The sequence below is a fragment of the Onychomys torridus genome, chromosome 7 (genome assembly GCF_903995425.1).
Source record: "Onychomys torridus chromosome 7, mOncTor1.1, whole genome shotgun sequence".
In the NCBI taxonomy this organism is placed as follows: domain Eukaryota; kingdom Metazoa; phylum Chordata; class Mammalia; order Rodentia; family Cricetidae; genus Onychomys; species Onychomys torridus.
The window spans coordinates 91,216,721-91,233,518 of NC_050449.1; the positions used below are offsets into that span (position 1 = coordinate 91,216,721).

The 16,798-nt window shown below is 40.3% G+C and overlaps 1 protein-coding gene across 1 annotated transcript in view; it reads left to right on the top strand.

The window, feature by feature from the left end:
• Copb2 (COPI coat complex subunit beta 2) overlaps positions 1 to 16,798 on the top strand; it is a 24,868-nt gene continuing 8,070 nt past the window's right edge. Inside the window, exons 1-13 of the mRNA XM_036194126.1 lie at positions 1 to 118; positions 4,708 to 4,845; positions 7,190 to 7,276; positions 7,479 to 7,605; positions 8,412 to 8,560; positions 10,376 to 10,522; positions 11,532 to 11,631; positions 12,286 to 12,428; positions 12,663 to 12,862; positions 14,255 to 14,365; positions 15,394 to 15,482; positions 15,566 to 15,672; positions 16,486 to 16,629. Coding sequence (XP_036050019.1) covers positions 116 to 118; positions 4,708 to 4,845; positions 7,190 to 7,276; positions 7,479 to 7,605; positions 8,412 to 8,560; positions 10,376 to 10,522; positions 11,532 to 11,631; positions 12,286 to 12,428; positions 12,663 to 12,862; positions 14,255 to 14,365; positions 15,394 to 15,482; positions 15,566 to 15,672; positions 16,486 to 16,629 — 1,545 coding nt within the window. The 5' untranslated portion in view covers positions 1 to 115. The remainder of the gene's footprint in view (positions 119 to 4,707; positions 4,846 to 7,189; positions 7,277 to 7,478; positions 7,606 to 8,411; positions 8,561 to 10,375; positions 10,523 to 11,531; positions 11,632 to 12,285; positions 12,429 to 12,662; positions 12,863 to 14,254; positions 14,366 to 15,393; positions 15,483 to 15,565; positions 15,673 to 16,485; positions 16,630 to 16,798) is intronic.

Below are 16,798 nucleotides of genomic sequence, written 5' to 3' on the forward strand. Positions count from 1 at the left end.
AACCGCTTCCCGGAAGTTCCACGTCAGTGGGTCGGCCGGTCCGCGGGTCGGTGGGTTCCTCGGGATTAGTGTCGCCGGGAGCCTGTGAGAGGCTCGGGCTCGGACAGTCGGAGCCATGGTAGGTCGGGTCCCCCGGGACCGAGAGCGAAGCTTACCGGCTGCGGAGGGTTCCCGGGGCTCCCGGGCTGGGGACCATGGTGAGACGCGGTCTGCGCTCCTGCTGCGGCCTGGAGGGGTCCTCCTGTCCGGTTGGAGCCCCGCTAGGCAGAAGGCCGTGCCTGGAGGCTGGGGTGGTTTGGGTGCCTGCGAGTGAGCGGCTGCTGACTCTGCCAGCCGTCAAGGAGCCTGACCGTGCACCGGCCGTCTGCAAGGGGTCCAGTAGCAAGTAAATGCCAGAGGCAGAAAACGGACACCAAAGGCAACTTTGACAAAAATCACGTCGTTCTCTCATTAAGCTGGTGTCCGCTAATCCGGCATCCAGGTTGCACGCAGTGTTTGGTAGTGTGCAGACCCCTAATTGCAAACTTAAACAAAGGGGGAATAAGGCAAATGTGTATGGAATCAAAGGTGTCATTTCAAATGCTTTGGCGGCCCAGTTCGTCGTTTTCTAGGGGCAAAGACAGACTGGGGAATTGTTTATGAAACTAGCTGATGTGATTTTCTGCACTTTTCCATTTATCATCACGGTCACGCTCAAACGTGACCCAAAATGCCTTTGCACAGCATCGTTACAATGAAAAAAGTATGAGGATATCTTTTCTGGAAAAAAAGTAAGAAAAATCAGTATTTGTATTCTTAAACATTTTCTTGCCTGTTTTATTTGTTATGATCACATGATCAAATATTTTGATTGTTGAAGACTGTAGGGGAAATAATTCCAAGTCTCTTACCTGACCTTTTAAAAAACACTTTAAGACTTAAGTTTGCACAAAGCAGATTATGGAAAAGTTGAAATCAGAACAAGGATTGGCTGATGAAGGGCATGGCCACTCCAAGAAAAAGCTTTAGAAGAAATAGTTGGGCATAAAATTTACTGTTTCCAGTTCCTCCCTCACCATCCTCATTTGTACACTTTATCGGATCCCCAAAGTTGAGAGCCACCTCAACAGACCTTGTGTGGTAATCACACCACTTTATATTAAACAGCTGGTGTTGGTGGGGCCTTCTGTGCTCATAGAGAACATTTTTGGAAAAGGCCCTTGGATCTGCCTAATTTCATTTTGAGACATTTTTTAATAGTGATATATTGCTTTCATCCCTTGATGTGTGTGAACTCCACACCCATAGATTGAACCAGCTTTGGGTGGAAGGAACATTTGGGGAAAAATACTGTGTGAACGTGTATTGACATTTTTCTTGTGATTTTTTTTCCTTAACTAGTATTGTATAACAACTCTTTGATCTTGTATTGGTGTTCTAATCTAGAGATGACAGGGAGTAATGGGTGTATTATAAGCAAATACCACACCATTTTATATAACTTGAATTGAGCAACTGTGGGTTTTGGTTTGGTGGAGGGTACTAGAACCATCTACAGACACAAAAGGATGACTATATTTTAAGTCTCATAGAAAGCACAAAACATATATATACATTTGCCTACTCACCATAGGAGAATTTACTGTCCTATATTTTGCTAAACATTTGCCAGCTGATTGTCACAGCAGCCTGTAGATAATAATGAGTAATGTTTATGAGATGGTTACTGTAAGCCCTGCACTGCTCTAACTGAACTCTGAATTTACATCTCAAAATACCAAGAGGTAGATATTATTATTATCCCTGTTTATACAAGTCAAACCTGGAAGGTTAAGTAAACTTATTATTGCATGTCTAATTGAGTGGTGCAGCTGAGGTTTGAATGTAGCAAGACTATAGACCTCAGTTATGCTACCCGTTCCTCCCCCCATTTCTGAATAAATAAAGTGTGAAGAGAAGGGCCTCTATAAGTAATGATCCTGACCTTAAGAAATATGCACTCAATAAGCAAAAAGAGCTGTGTGCACAAATGTACTGTGACTGGGGAAGAATCCTGGCTATGCTAATCAGAAAGGATGTATTGGCATGGCAGTGGCAGTTAAACTAAGTCTGGAGTTGAGGATGCATTGTGAATATTTCAACCATCTAGGACCTGCTACAGTATCTTTTAAAAATGTGACTGGGATAGTAAGTATGACTACAGGAGCTCTTGTCTGCAGTAACGGACATTTTTAAAGTAGTGTCTGCACTTTGGAGTATGTGCAGCTATACGGATTGTTCAAAGATCCTTGACCACTTTGATCAATTTTAAAGAGTTACTAATGTATGTATTTGTAAGTATGTGCTTGGTGGCTTATGTGAAAGATTGCACTATGGCTCCTGGTGTAAATATACTTTGTTGACTCTAAGATGAGAGGAAGAAGTTAAAATTTGTGACAGTAGTGACTGGGACAGAACTTCAGAAGACACTGAAAAGATTCTGCCTTCTGGAATTAGCATGTGGTTTAAAGATAGTGGCTTGAGGACATTTGAGGTGGATAGGAACACATGGCAGTGGAAGTGTTCCCAAGGGAACTGAAGAGTTAGACCATGGGTCTGGCATACATTGAAGAAGAGTAGACAGTGACTTACATTTGACAGTGATCCAAAAAGAGGAGAATACAGGCCTTCTTAGGTGTTTGTTTCAGGGTACTACTCTGTTGGATCCTCATGTGTTGAAAAGTAACCCTAAATTTCTGTCCCAATCATGATTGTTATGGAACAGCTCAGAGAATTGAGCACAGTAACTCATCCTGCCAAGAAGGCTTTCAGGTTGTTCTTTAGGCTTGTTGAAAGGGAAATGAATTTTAAATTAGCCTATAGGAGAGAGTGGAACCTGCTGCTTCGGGGCATCATTGTCTAATGGATTACTTTTCTATGTGATGGCATCCCTGGGAGAAACAGAAAACTATCTTCAAGTCATTTTCTGTCCCGGGGTCCAGATAAGGAGGCTAACTGGAAAGGGCAGTTTTAATCTATTGGTATTTTATGGCTTGGTTTTGTTTAAAATGCTTCTAATGTTTCAGTATGTTTCTGTAAATTCAAAAGGCCTTCATGAACATGAGTAAACCTCTATTGATCAGACATTACTACTTGTCTACAGTTTAAATATCTCTGCCACCCCCACATCTGATCATTTCCAAAGAGCTCATTTAATATGGTTTAGGATTGGTATAGCTTCACAATGACACATCTTCAAAATATTTTCTAACACAACACTAATAGCATGGTCATGAAATTGTGATTTAGTTGATTTTTAAATTTAGTTTAGTTTAAATTGATTTACCTGTCTATAAACTAGGTGTTCTAAAAGTATCCTGTGGTTCCTTAGATGGCTCTCACTGTTTTAGAAGTCACAGATCAGAAGTGTCCCTGGTAGTAAGATGCTATTGGCCTTTCACTAGGTTTATATTTGCACTAACGAAAGGTAACCATGCTGGTGCGGTAATACCAGAACATGCTGATGATATACCCTTTTTGAGACAAGAGTTTAACTTCTAGCCCAGACTTACCTTGAACTCACAGTCCTCTTTTCCAGGGCCTAGAATGCTGAGAGTACAGGAGTGCACCACCACCCCCAACTTGATAATATATTCTTGATTGTCAAATAGTTGCTTTTAAAGCCAGATTTTATGTCAGAATGCCCTTGATGAAACAGTAAATATCATTAATGCTGTCAACCTCAACACTTGAGTAGGCCTCTTCTAAACCTGTATTTGTATGACAAAATGAGGATGTGTAAAATACTCGTAAAGTTACATGTGTCTGATGCGAAAGGGTCTTTAACACAGATAAAAGTTCAGGTTGCAAGCTTTACTTGGAATGGTGCTGCCTTTGTAGCCATATTTTAGTAGACATGGCCTGATAACTGAAAGAAGGTTGCTGGTCCCCGACCATGTTTGTTACTGATGATACCATGTTTGAATTCATGTATTTCTCATATTCAAAGGCCTATCTGTTGAAGTGGATAGTGGTATTAATAAATGTGACTTTTGATTCAGTGTAATGAAATGTGCCATATTTATGGATCTGTGTGACTCAATGAACCATCATTTCCCCAATAACCTATGTATTATTATAAAAAGCCTGGCAGTAATTGAAATCTATTCAAAGTGTAAAATAAACCAGTGGATTTAAATTTAGCTGAGTGTAAACAGTTACTCCTGTGGCTTCAGATCCCACAATACAAGTGGTTTTTAAGAACCCCTGCTTCTCAAGCAGTATCAAAGCAGAACATCCCATTCTCTAAAAATGTCTTACATATTTTACATATTCTGCTTCCTAACTATATATGTTTGAGGCCAGATGGTGGTTGCTTTTGTTACATATCAAGTGAAATGGTATACCACAACATACTAGAGACAAAAGCAGATACAAAAACAGTTTTCTAGAAAGTCACATTGAAAATTTTTACAAAAATATACAACATTATCACTTGAAGTCCTCATAAATTTTAAATGTGTAAAGAAAGGGGTCTGGATAAGTAAAATTTGAAAACCACTGCTATAAATACAAACTTAAAAATATCCCATTTTTGTAAGTGTGATTAACATGGGTGTGTTAGACTTAACTCTATTCATAATTTAGGAAAGTGAAAACAAAATTGTTTCATAAGCCTCTTGATACACTGTTTCAAGGACATTTTATTTGGCTTAACCATCTAATTACTGAATTTTCTTTTCCCCTTAGCCTCTTCGACTTGACATCAAGAGAAAGCTAACTGCTAGATCTGATCGAGTTAAGAGTGTGGATTTGCATCCTACAGAGCCATGGATGTTGGCTAGTCTTTACAATGGCAGTGTGTGTGTTTGGAATCATGAAACTCAGGTAAGATTTTTGAAAGGCCTTTATTAGCAATAAAATGCCACTAGTAATGAAAGAAGCACCATAGTCCAACAGCTGTATGTGCGTTGCTTCTCAGGTGTGATCAGGAGCTGGGTTTGTGTGGGGTGGCTTGTGGAAGAAGCTCTTCTGTTATATGTGGTTTTTAAATACAGCGGCATCAGTGTAGGCAGTGCTACACCAGCTTTTGTTCTACTTGCTCTGCCAGTCACCAATGGCAAGGCAGTAGTTGCCATTCCCTTGTATTGAGAGTGGCAGCAGCATTTTTAGAATCCAGATGTTCTTACATTTCAAATAAGGAAGTGTTGTGCCCTTTTTGAGGTGGTAGGTACAGTGTTTTAAAACAACAGCAATGTTTTGTTATTTGATGCCCACCTCCTGCTATTTTACACATAGCTCTTAACCACACTGAACCTTGATTTATTACTCTGAATGGATGATAGTTGTTGTGACCTTGGCATGACAGAACTGTAAGCACAAGGAATCAAATGACTCACAAAGAACCATCTCCATGTGAGCTGTGGCTTTCCTAACTTGCATGTGGCACTTCATGGCTTGAGATGCAGCCTTGTCTGCTCTTCAGATTGTTTAGCTCCCGGAGTGTGAGTTGACTTTTCTTGCCATTTGTGCCACCACAGCACCTCATGTGTTACTCGGTCATGACGGTGCTGCAGCTGGCCTCTCACTTCTCCACACATCCTTGGATTTGTTAATGATTCTAAAGATTTTGTACATTTTTCTGCCATCTTGCAGACTGCACATTCAGCCTGCTTTGTTGATGTCATAGTCACCCAGTAGCTCTGTGTATCTGTGTGGCACTCATTCAGGCTTTGTCTTAAGAATCTTTGAGTTCTGTCCTGGGAAGCCAGGTGGCCTTAGCACTTCTTGTGAACTAGACTCTATGGGTTTTTCAGTGTTATCTTGGTTAATGAGCCAGTAAAATGTGCTACGTTCCTGAAACATTTCAATATTGCTTTCTTGATACAAAAAGAGGCATTAAAAACGATAGCTTTGTTGGGTCATGGCAGCACATACCTATAGTCATAGCATTTGGGAGGCAGAGGCAGGCGGATCTTTGTGAGTTCAAGGTCAGCCTGGTCTACAGAGCGAGTTCCAGGACAGCCAGGACTATTCAGAGAAATCCTGTCTCAAAAAACTTAGAAACAACAACAACAACAAAAAATGAGCGCTTAATTTTCAGAATTTAAAAGAGAAGGCATTTAAAATGGGAAAACAAAGAAATCTGTTCATCTCTGATTTTTCTAGGAGGTCTCCTGAATTTCCACTCATGTAGATGATCCTCTCTGAGCATCCAAGGGACATCTAAACCCTTAGTTTTCATGCTTACTGAAACAAACGAACAACAACTACAAAAAAAACCCATGGCCATTTTTTCTAGTAATATGTTGCTAAGATGTGAAAAAACAATTATATCTTGTTTGAGTCATTTTTATGGGCTCAGAAAATTTTTATTTTTTTATTTTATTTTATTTTATTTTTATTTTGAGACAGTATAATTACATAGCCCTGGCTGTAATGCCTCAAAACAAACTCATAGAGATCTGCCTGCCTCTGCCTCCTAGATGCTAAGATTAAAGGTGTGCACCACTGCACCTCATCTATGGCTCAGTTGTTTTTAAGACATTTATTTTTATGTGCATTGGTGCTTTGCTTGCACATATGTCTGTGTAAGAGTGTCAGGACCCCTGGAACTGGAATTACAGACAGTTGTGAACTGCCATGTAGTTGCTGGGAACTGAACCTGGTCCTCCGGAAGAGCATCCAGTGCTCTTAACCCCTGAGCCATCTCTCCTGTCCCCTGATGGCTCTGTTTTTAAAGGAAACTTAAGCTAAGAGATAATTCACTGTACGGACAGTGGAGTGGACTGCACAGCGGCTGAATTCCGCAATTGTTGGTGGGGTGTGCAGTGATGGTGACTCCTGCCCTTGGAGAGCACAGTGGGGAAGGTGGGAAGTGATCATGGGTTCCCTGAGCAGGGGAACATAAAGGGAATAAAAGTCTCCCTAGGTAGGTTTTTCCAGAAGAGCCAAAGGGAGCACTCGACAGGACTGCCTAGGGAGACAGTGGGTCTAGAATGCCGTTCTGTGACCATCTGCTTTCTCTTTTACATTTTTAATTTTCAAATCTACTAAGGAAAGGGTGATTAGTCCTTTCCTTTTCCTCCCCATTTTAATGTTGGGCTGTCATATATTCGCTTAACAACATTTTAAACTAGAAATGCTTTCTAGTCTGATGTTTTAAGTACAGCAGAGTAAGACCAGTTATTTCCTCATAACTCAACATGTTTATTCTTGTTAAAATTTCAAGACACTGGTGAAGACGTTTGAAGTATGTGACCTTCCTGTTCGAGCTGCAAAGTTTGTTGCAAGGAAGAACTGGGTAGTGACAGGCGCAGTAAGTAATCCTGAGTATCAGACCCTGCCCTCTGATTGGTCAGAAGTTATGAATACCAGATGCAGAACTGTAATGCCTGATTTGTTTAGTTAATTAAAAGTAGTGTGTGAAGGATGGATATTGTGCCTTGAGCTTGTAATACTGTTTTGTTTTTTATGCAGTTTACCTTATAATAGTGACATTTTAAAACCTCCATTCCTAGGATGATATGCAGATTAGAGTGTTCAATTATAACACCCTGGAGAGAGTGCATATGTTTGAAGCCCACTCAGATTACATTCGCTGTATTGCTGTTCATCCCACCCAGCCATTCATTCTCACAAGCAGTGGTAAGACACAACCTGTTTCAGTCATGTGCTCTCTGAGTAATGATTTTCTTTCTGTGAGACATGTTAGACTTTAACCGCTGTTTCAAGTGGAGCTCTTACTCCAAGTGTCTTTTTAACGATTGGAATCCATTACTGTGCTGTTGAAGTGGCCCACCTGTGTATTTTAATGAAATAACTGTATTTAGGATTATATTGCAATTGCTCCAATTCCTGTCAGGGAAAATGCCAAGGTCTAGATGCTTCAATATCTGGGGAACAGAAAGCTCGTTAGTATGCCGATGAGCGAGCTGTTGGCAGATTGCCATCAACACTGGTTGGCTTATCTGTATATTCAGATTAGCTGCTCCCTGGTATTAGTGGAAAGCAGTGGCCCTGTGGGAGGACCACTACCCTGGGTAGCCGTGAGTTGGTAGTAGTTTTTGACGTTTTTAAATTGACAAGTGAGAACTTGTGTAAAAGCAGTCTTATCTCATCAGGCAGATGCCGCCTCTTTCAACAGTCAGTGCTGTTCAGTCAGACTTAGATGGTGATCACAGTTCTTCTTAAACTAACTTAAAAGATTTTTCTTTCCTCGTGGTTTTTGTGTTTTAATAGTTGATTACATACATTTTGTCCCCACTATTCTGTAGTTAGGTTTACTCTGAGTTGGTAAATGGGGATTTGGAGGTCTTTTCCAGTATTGGTTCTATGGCTTAGATAATGGGATGTGTAAACTCTGCTACATTTGTTGCTTTTAAAGACACCAAGTCTTCTTACTACAGAAATGAAAAACAAACTGCAACTGACTTGACTTTCTTTTGGTGTAGATGACATGCTTATTAAGCTCTGGGACTGGGATAAAAAGTGGTCTTGTTCACAAGTGTTTGAAGGACACACGCATTACGTTATGCAGATTGTGATAAACCCCAAAGATAACAATCAGTTTGCCAGTGCATCTCTGGACAGGACCATCAAGGTAGGTGTCCACTCTGCCTGTGCTTCACTGTGACTGGCCAGAAAACTACTCCTGTGCTCTTACAGAAGGAATATTTGCCATGTGGAAGTGACATGGTGTAAATGAGTTTTCTCTCTAGGATCTTAAAATAAGAAGCATGATTTTCTTGGTCACTGTGTTTTGTGTCCTTAGTCGTTGTTGCTTCTTCTAATCATTTGTCTGTTTCACATTTAAATTCTGTTTTCCCCTTTCTCGGGCTGCCTTTCCTATAGAGTCTGTCTTGTCCGTTCACTCTCAGAGTAAACCACAGATACCTAAGAGTGATACAGGATTGTCGGGGCTAGCCTGGGCTGTGTTACAGACCTAATCGGTGTCCTCTAGAAATGCCATGAGTGTTCACAGAACATTGGCTTCATCCGCTCTTCCTCTGACTGCAGGTCTTTTCATTCTCCCATTTAGATGGATTTTTCTCTGGACGTCTTCGTGGCTCTCTAAGGGTTAGCACAGATAGTCATTCTGAGAAACTCAAGTCAAGCACCTAATGGATGGCTCTAGAGTGTGTGTCACTTCCTTCTTAGCTTTTGCTTCTGTTAACAGTCTTACATTGAATGATAATTCATGTAATTTGGAATCCTTTACCCCATGACAAACTGGATGTTTGGGGCAGGAGCTGTGTCTCCCCTTGCACAACCCCAAGAGGACATTCTGAGAGAGCATACAGTACCTTGGCTGTACTGGACGCTGAGTACATACAGCAGTGAGTGTGGTTAGGTTTCTCTTCATACTTTCTCTGTCCATTGACTTAAAATAAAATTCAAATCGCATTATTTTTGTTTATACATTTACTTACATATGTATAATATTTTTATTACTTTAACTCATCTAAGCTATTATGTGTGTGAAGATCTTCAGGTTTTTACCTGACCTTGTTACCTTTTGTTGAATTGCCCTTGCTTTTGACATAGGTGGAAAACTGAGATCGGTTCTAACTTCTTGACTAAATTAGGTTTATCTATTTACTTTTGAGTCAGGGTTCTCCAGTGTATGCTAAGGTGGCCCAGAATTTACTGTATGGCCCACACTGACCTCACATTCTCAATTTTCTCAACTTCCCAGATGCTGGGAACACAGACCTGTGCCTCTCTACCTGACAAGTTTTCTTTCATTTTAGTACATGCTACTAATCCACTAAATCGCCATCAAATCCTTACTTACCTTAGAGGTTCTCAGCATGTGAATACACTGATTCTCACACTCCACCTGGTTACCAGTTTTCTTAGTTTGCTTTCTGTGGCTGTGCTAAAACGCTGACCAAAAGCACCTTATTACATTTAGTCTGTCATACAGGGAGGTCAGAGCAGGAACTCAAGGCAGGAACCTGGAGGCATAATGGAAGCAGAACTGTGGAGGAACACCATTTATTGGCTTGCTCTTAATGACTTGCTCAGCCTGCTTTCTTATGCCATCTAGGCTCACCTGCCTAGGGATGGCGCCACCCTTAGTGTGCTGGGTCCTCCAACATCAATCATTAACCAAGAAAAGGCCATTCTGATGGAGGCATTTTCTCAATTGAAGCCCCTCTTCCCAAATAACTAGCTTATGTCAGGTTGATAAAAAACTAACTGGATACCAGCTGAGCCATAATTTGTGTGGAGAAGCCTGGGAATTGGCATCTGCAGAGAGCTGTGATTCTGCTCCTTGGAAATGAACATGAGAACAACAGCAGGACACCCTTGAACACTCTCTGCCTTGGGCTGTGATGTTTGGTATCTTGTGTGAGGAGCGGGTGGAACCACCTCTGAAAGTGCTGACTGGCAGTGTTGCTGTTCTCTGAAGGTGTGGCAGCTAGGCTCTTCATCACCAAACTTCACTCTGGAGGGACACGAAAAAGGCGTGAATTGCATTGATTACTACAGTGGTGGCGACAAGCCGTACCTCATTTCAGGTGCAGATGACCGGCTCGTGAAAATATGGGATTATCAGGTACAGTTCCTATACCCTTCCTTGCTATATGCTGGGCATGCTCTTTACTGCTTCCTATAGCACCTCAGAGGTTTGGATGGAAGAATTCTTCAGAGAATTGTAAGTTAAGGCCCCAGTATTTGCACCTAAAATGTGGTCCTAGAATCTCCCCTATATTAAAAACAAATACAAATGCATTTTAAGATTTTAAAAGTGAAATGTCAGCATGCTTATTGTTTGTTTAAAAAGGCTTTTACATTGTTATATTAAACCACACATATCTAAGTGTCCTCATCCCCAGACTTCTGTACCTGAATGAAGACAAGCGCAACAGAGAATGCTGTGATGTAGCCATGATACACATTTCACCACATGGAACAGTCATAAACCTAGTCATGCATCCGTATTGCCATGCTTTGTGTCTCGAAGGTTTTCTTGCTGCACCCTTCCCCGCTACTTCTAACTTCATAAATAGTTTCCCAACAGCAGAATATAGTGGTACACATCTAGAATTCCAGTATTTGAGAGGCTGAGGCAGGTAGGTTGATGCCAGGCCATCATGGACTACATAGCAAAACTACCTGGGAAAAAGTTTCTACAAGCAAGTAGTTAATAAAGTAGGCCTCAAAAAACAATTTTACTTTGAAACTTTTTCAGATTTGTGTTTAATCTAGAAAAGATTTAAAGGCTAAAGCAGTATGGTCTCCTTAGGCCACAGGTGAAGTCTGTGCAATGAAGAAATTGACTATGTCATAGATAAAAATAATGTAATTATCAGGAAAATAATACTCAGATGAAACCTCCATCTCTTGGGATTTTTTTAAGTGTAATAATTACATTTACTTTTATCTATGACATAATTGAAGAAAACAGTCTTGTATTCAACAAAAGAGTAATGTTTTTAAAGTGTCTGTATTAGATCTGTTGAGTTTGCCATAATTCCTATCAGGCAGAAAGAAAGTACACTGAGAAAATTAAGGATGCGTTATTTGCTTTCACTACTGAATCTGCTTCTGTGTCTTGATTTCAGAATAAAACTTGTGTCCAAACCCTGGAGGGGCATGCCCAGAATGTGTCATGTGCAAGCTTCCATCCTGAGCTACCCATCATCATCACAGGGTCAGAAGATGGTAAGTTAGAGTCAGTGTCACTTGTGTGCTTGACATGACTCCCTGCATATTTAAACCAAGTGGTGCCCTCCATTCAGTGGTCTGTTTCTAGCAGCTTCCATATCTTTATTAGGATTCTAGACTTACAATATAGAAGAATAAAATGGCTTTATCATCATCACCATGCTAGTGTCTTTTACTCTGTTATTTAAATAAAAGTACATTAGATACTCTAATGTACAGAAGAACTGAAAAAGCCTGTGCTTTGGAGTCTGACAGACCTGGGTTCGAATTTAGGCCTTGCCACTTTGCAAATGAATGGTTTGGGTAGATTAAGAGATGAGAACATGCTAGTCTATTCATAGGATTATAGCAAGAGGAAAGAGGAAATCACACACAGCAAACGTGATACATGGTAAGCACTCTACCCAGGAAACCCTGTTATGATTTTACACTTAAATTTAATTGCTTATTTCTAGTTTCCTACTTGCAAATTTTTTGCTATTTCATATTTATGTTGCTTTGTAAAGTCAGCTAAAGAATATAGATCTAAATGTCATAAAATTGCTAGAAACTATTTCTGTTGAAATAGAAAGACTTCCATGCAGCTCTCTCACCACAAATAGTTTATCTTGGATGTTCATATCCAAAGGGAATGTACACATTGCTTTTTAGGAACGGTGAGAATCTGGCATTCTAGCACCTACCGGCTTGAGAGTACACTGAATTATGGAATGGAGAGGGTGTGGTGTGTGGCCAGTCTGAGAGGGTCCAACAATGTCGCTCTGGGCTATGATGAAGGGAGCATCATTGTTAAGGTAATTATCCTTTCTTTTGATGTGTGGACGTAGGCAAAGCCGTTCTTGGGTTTTTGTACAGCCATCTTCCAAGTCACCAGTTTTGTGAAATTAGCATTTTTATTGTTAACTAGAAGAGATTAGGCAATGACAGTTTATGTGGAAGAAAGGAAATAAGACTCCATGAGAGAAGAACGTCTGCTCTGTGATTTTGGTGTCCTTTTAGTCACTAAGCGCTATTTGTCATTGTTCCAGCTTGGTCGGGAGGAACCTGCCATGTCCATGGATGCCAATGGAAAGATAATCTGGGCCAAGCATTCAGAAGTTCAGCAGGCCAACCTAAAAGCAATGGGCGATGCTGAAATTAAAGATGGAGAAAGATTGCCACTGGCAGTAAAGGATATGGGCAGCTGTGAAATATATCCACAAACTATTCAGCACAATCCTAATGGGAGGTGAGCTGTCGCTCAGAGCTTGTGTGGGGTAAAGCAACTTTGCATATGCAGAGCATGCCTTAATCTGTGCCCTGGTCCACAGTTCCACAGCTGCAGGCAGTCGGGTCAGTTGATGGAGTTGACATACAAAGTGGCACAATTGACACAGTATTGTTTCCTTGTAGCTGAGATGCACTGGATTTGTGTTCTTGGGGGGGGGGGTCAAGGACCGGGTCCTGTCTTAAGAGTAGGTACTAAGTACTGCCTACTCACTGCTCTTATGGAAGGCTAGCTCCAGTGTGTCTTCTGAGAAAGTTTGGGATTAGAAAACTTCTATTTCTTGTTCACAATTTGAATTGTCAGTTCTGTTTTCCCTTAAGATTTATAAAATAATAACTACTGTGTGAGAGAAGTTTCTACAACAGTAAGTTTAAACTCAAACCTAGAGCTGTGGTTATCAACCTGTGGGTCTTGACCACTTTCGGGGGAGGGTCACATATCAGATATTTACATTACAATTCATAACAGTAGCAAAATTAGTTATGAAGTAGCAACAAAATAATTTTATGGTTGGGTGTCAGCACACCATGAGGAACTGTATTAAAGAAAGGGTTGCAGTGTTAGGAAGTTGAGGACCAGTGCCCTAGAGCTTTAAAGTCATTTTACAGTATGTCTTAAGCTGTCTTCATTATCATAAATGACAAAGTATGGCATCAAGATTTAATCACTGACGACTACATTTTTAATTATCTTATGAAAGTTAAGGCATATAGGCATATATATTATTTACTTTTTTAAATATCTTCAAACTTTTTTTGCTGTAAGGTTTTCATTTTACTTTTGACTGTCCTCCAATAACAGACATTATTATTTTCTAAATGAAATTTGAAGAGAGGTATTTTGTCTATTGGGGAAACATGTTTGGGTATGTAATGTTCTATTTTTGTTTTTAAATGTTAATGGTCCTGTTTATTTTAATAAATTTAGCAGTTGAATAAGATCTTTTGTTCATCTACACGATGCACATCAGTGCGCAGGTAAACTTGCTGTAAAGTAGTGCCTTCTTGTGGTGTGACTGCCTTGAGTCCAGTGGTAGGCATTTTGGTGCTCAGCAAGCACTAGTGAATAATTGGAGTGCTTTGCATCTTCAGCTGTGCTTGCCATTCTGCCCCCAGGCTCTGGGATTCATCAGAGAAGGCCATTGCGACAATGTTTTTGTCAGTGACCCTATATTGTTAATTTTACTTGTTGCTTAGAATATTATTCATAGCATATTCAAAGAAATGTGTAGCTCTAACATATTAAATTATAATTGACTAAAATAGCATTTGTTACTGAATTATTTTATCATAAATGTAGGTTACTGTTTGCTGACATCTATATGTCATCATCCCTGACTTCTGTCATTTCTAGGTTTGTTGTGGTATGTGGTGATGGGGAGTATATCATCTACACAGCAATGGCTTTGAGAAACAAGAGTTTTGGGTCTGCCCAGGAGTTTGCATGGGCCCATGATTCTTCAGAGTAAGTTTTAGTTGCATGATGTCTGACTGCACATAGGGTATTGGTGTCAATATGCTTGATGCTTTTTCATGTTAAACGACAGTTCCACTCCAGCTGTTTCATTGAGGTATTTGGAGAGTGTAAACTGCCCTTGCCCTGTCTGAATTACCACTGAGCTGGCTCACTCAGGCTAATGTAATAAATCCATTCAACTGGGGATCTAGGACCTATATCTGATGGAGCCTGTGACAGGACTCCATGCTTGGGCTTTAAGGCAAAGTAGGCCTGCATCAAGTCCTTAGGAAGCCCTCACAGACATGGCTTCCCAAGGGGCTGCCCTTTATAAAGTAGCTGGGGGAGATGGGCTATGCCATGTCACCTGGACAAGAACTCGGTTTCTGCATGTTCCCCATTGCTCATTCTTAACCTATTTCCGTCTGAATTCAGACTATTCATAAAATGCTCTCATTAAAAGCAGGAGAGGTCATATGAACTCTTTCTAGTGTATACAGTTCATAGCCACCAACTCAGTCAGATTATCCCCATCCCAGTCAGCTCACTCCTCAGTCCCAGGCAAACACTGATCTTTTTGTTACTGTGTAGGTCAGAATTTCTTCTTTAGACTTCTTTAGCACTTCATATAAATGGAGCAGTATAGGCATGCATTCTTGGATTTGGCTTTTGAGGTCATCAATGTTTTTATCTGTATTAATAAATAGGTCTTTTGTGTGTGGAGTAGTAGTCCATTTGAATGGATGTATTACAATTTAAGCATTCACCTTTTGATGGATATTGGTGCCATTTCTAGTTTCTAAAATGGTTTGTAAGCTTTAGTACTTTGCATAAAACATAGCATGAAACCCATTCATTATTTGTCTAACTGTAAAGTTTTCGCTATTTCTTAGGGCAAAAAACAAGTCACTGAATTTTCAAATGGAGATACATTTTATATTTCTGAATAATTAATATTAAGTCAAGTATTTGAAGATACTGCTAATAGTTGATGGCGTTTGGTTGGTGTGTAATATGCTGTTGCCTCTGTTCTTCAGGTATGCAATAAGAGAAAGCAACAGTGTTGTAAAGATATTTAAGAACTTTAAGGAAAAAAAGTCATTTAAACCCGATTTTGGAGCTGAAAGTGAGTGCTATTTATTTATGACACATTTTGAGAATCTTTGTAATGGCTCAGAATAATTGAGCAGAATCTGTGTCCTTTTTAAGGTATCTATGGGGGCTTCTTGCTGGGAGTCAGGTCTGTGAACGGCTTAGCCTTCTACGACTGGGACAATACAGAACTCATCCGCAGAATTGAAATTCAGCCCAAGCATGTGAGTGTCTCCTCTGTGGTGGCTTTTGGGAGGTTTATCTTTGAAATGTCTGAGTCCCTCATGTCAAGAAGGACCCTTTGCACACTGCTCTCCTGGTCCCATTGTGCTGAACACCAAGCCATTTACCTAAGAAGTGCTCAGAATATCAGTTCTGCATTGGAATCAGACAATAAACATTGGCTATTTGAAAGAATATAGAATGTTATACAAATTCCAAATGCCATTCATATTTTAAATGGCCTTAACAAAGTGAATGTGCTTGTTGAAGACAAGAAATTAGGGAATTCTTGATGTGGAAAAGCCCTTCTATACTTCATGTGATGATGGTCAGGAGACCTTCCCCAGTAACAACCTTAGATGCCAGCTGGTTTGACAGCTTTCACTGTTGGGACATTGTCGTTAGAGAGCATCTTGCCTCCCTGTGGTCCTGAGTCTTTTAAAAAAAATGAGGTCATGACCCCTGGAGGGGCTTGTGGTATTGTTTTTTTGTTTTTTTTTTTTTCCGTATATATGTGTTGGAGAGAGAGAGCGAGAGAGAGAAATAAGGCGTGGGAGTCACTGTTTTAGAGAATAAGGAGCAGAGTGCCCTCCTGAATGACAGCACACCAGTCTCCTATTGGCTTCCATTGCTGGCCTGAGTACAGCAGCCCTGTGCTGTCACCTTCCCAAATGTATGGAGAAGTACACTGCTAAGTGCACAATTACTCCCTTCCTGTAAGACTGATCCTGTAGTGAACTAAGTGTGTACAGTTTGATGTGGTCACTCAGAAAGGCAGATCAGTCATCTGTGGTTTTTTCTTTGTTGGGTTGCAGATTTTCTGGTCTGATTCTGGAGAGCTGGTCTGTATTGCCACTGAGGAGTCATTTTTTATTCTTAAATACCTGTCAGAAAAAGTCTTGGCTGCACAGGAAACACATGAGGGAGTTACTGAAGACGGCATTGAAGATGCCTTTGAGGTAAGTGTCTCAGCTCAGCTTAGGCTTTGTTTTTAATATTGTATATTCTTAAAACAGACTGTGCTGATTTTAACATGTTAGTGTAAATTAGGTTTGGAGAGAGTGACTGAAGTTCTGACACAAACAGAAGCTGAAAGTAAGTACGTTTGAAATACATGTGTGCTTTTAG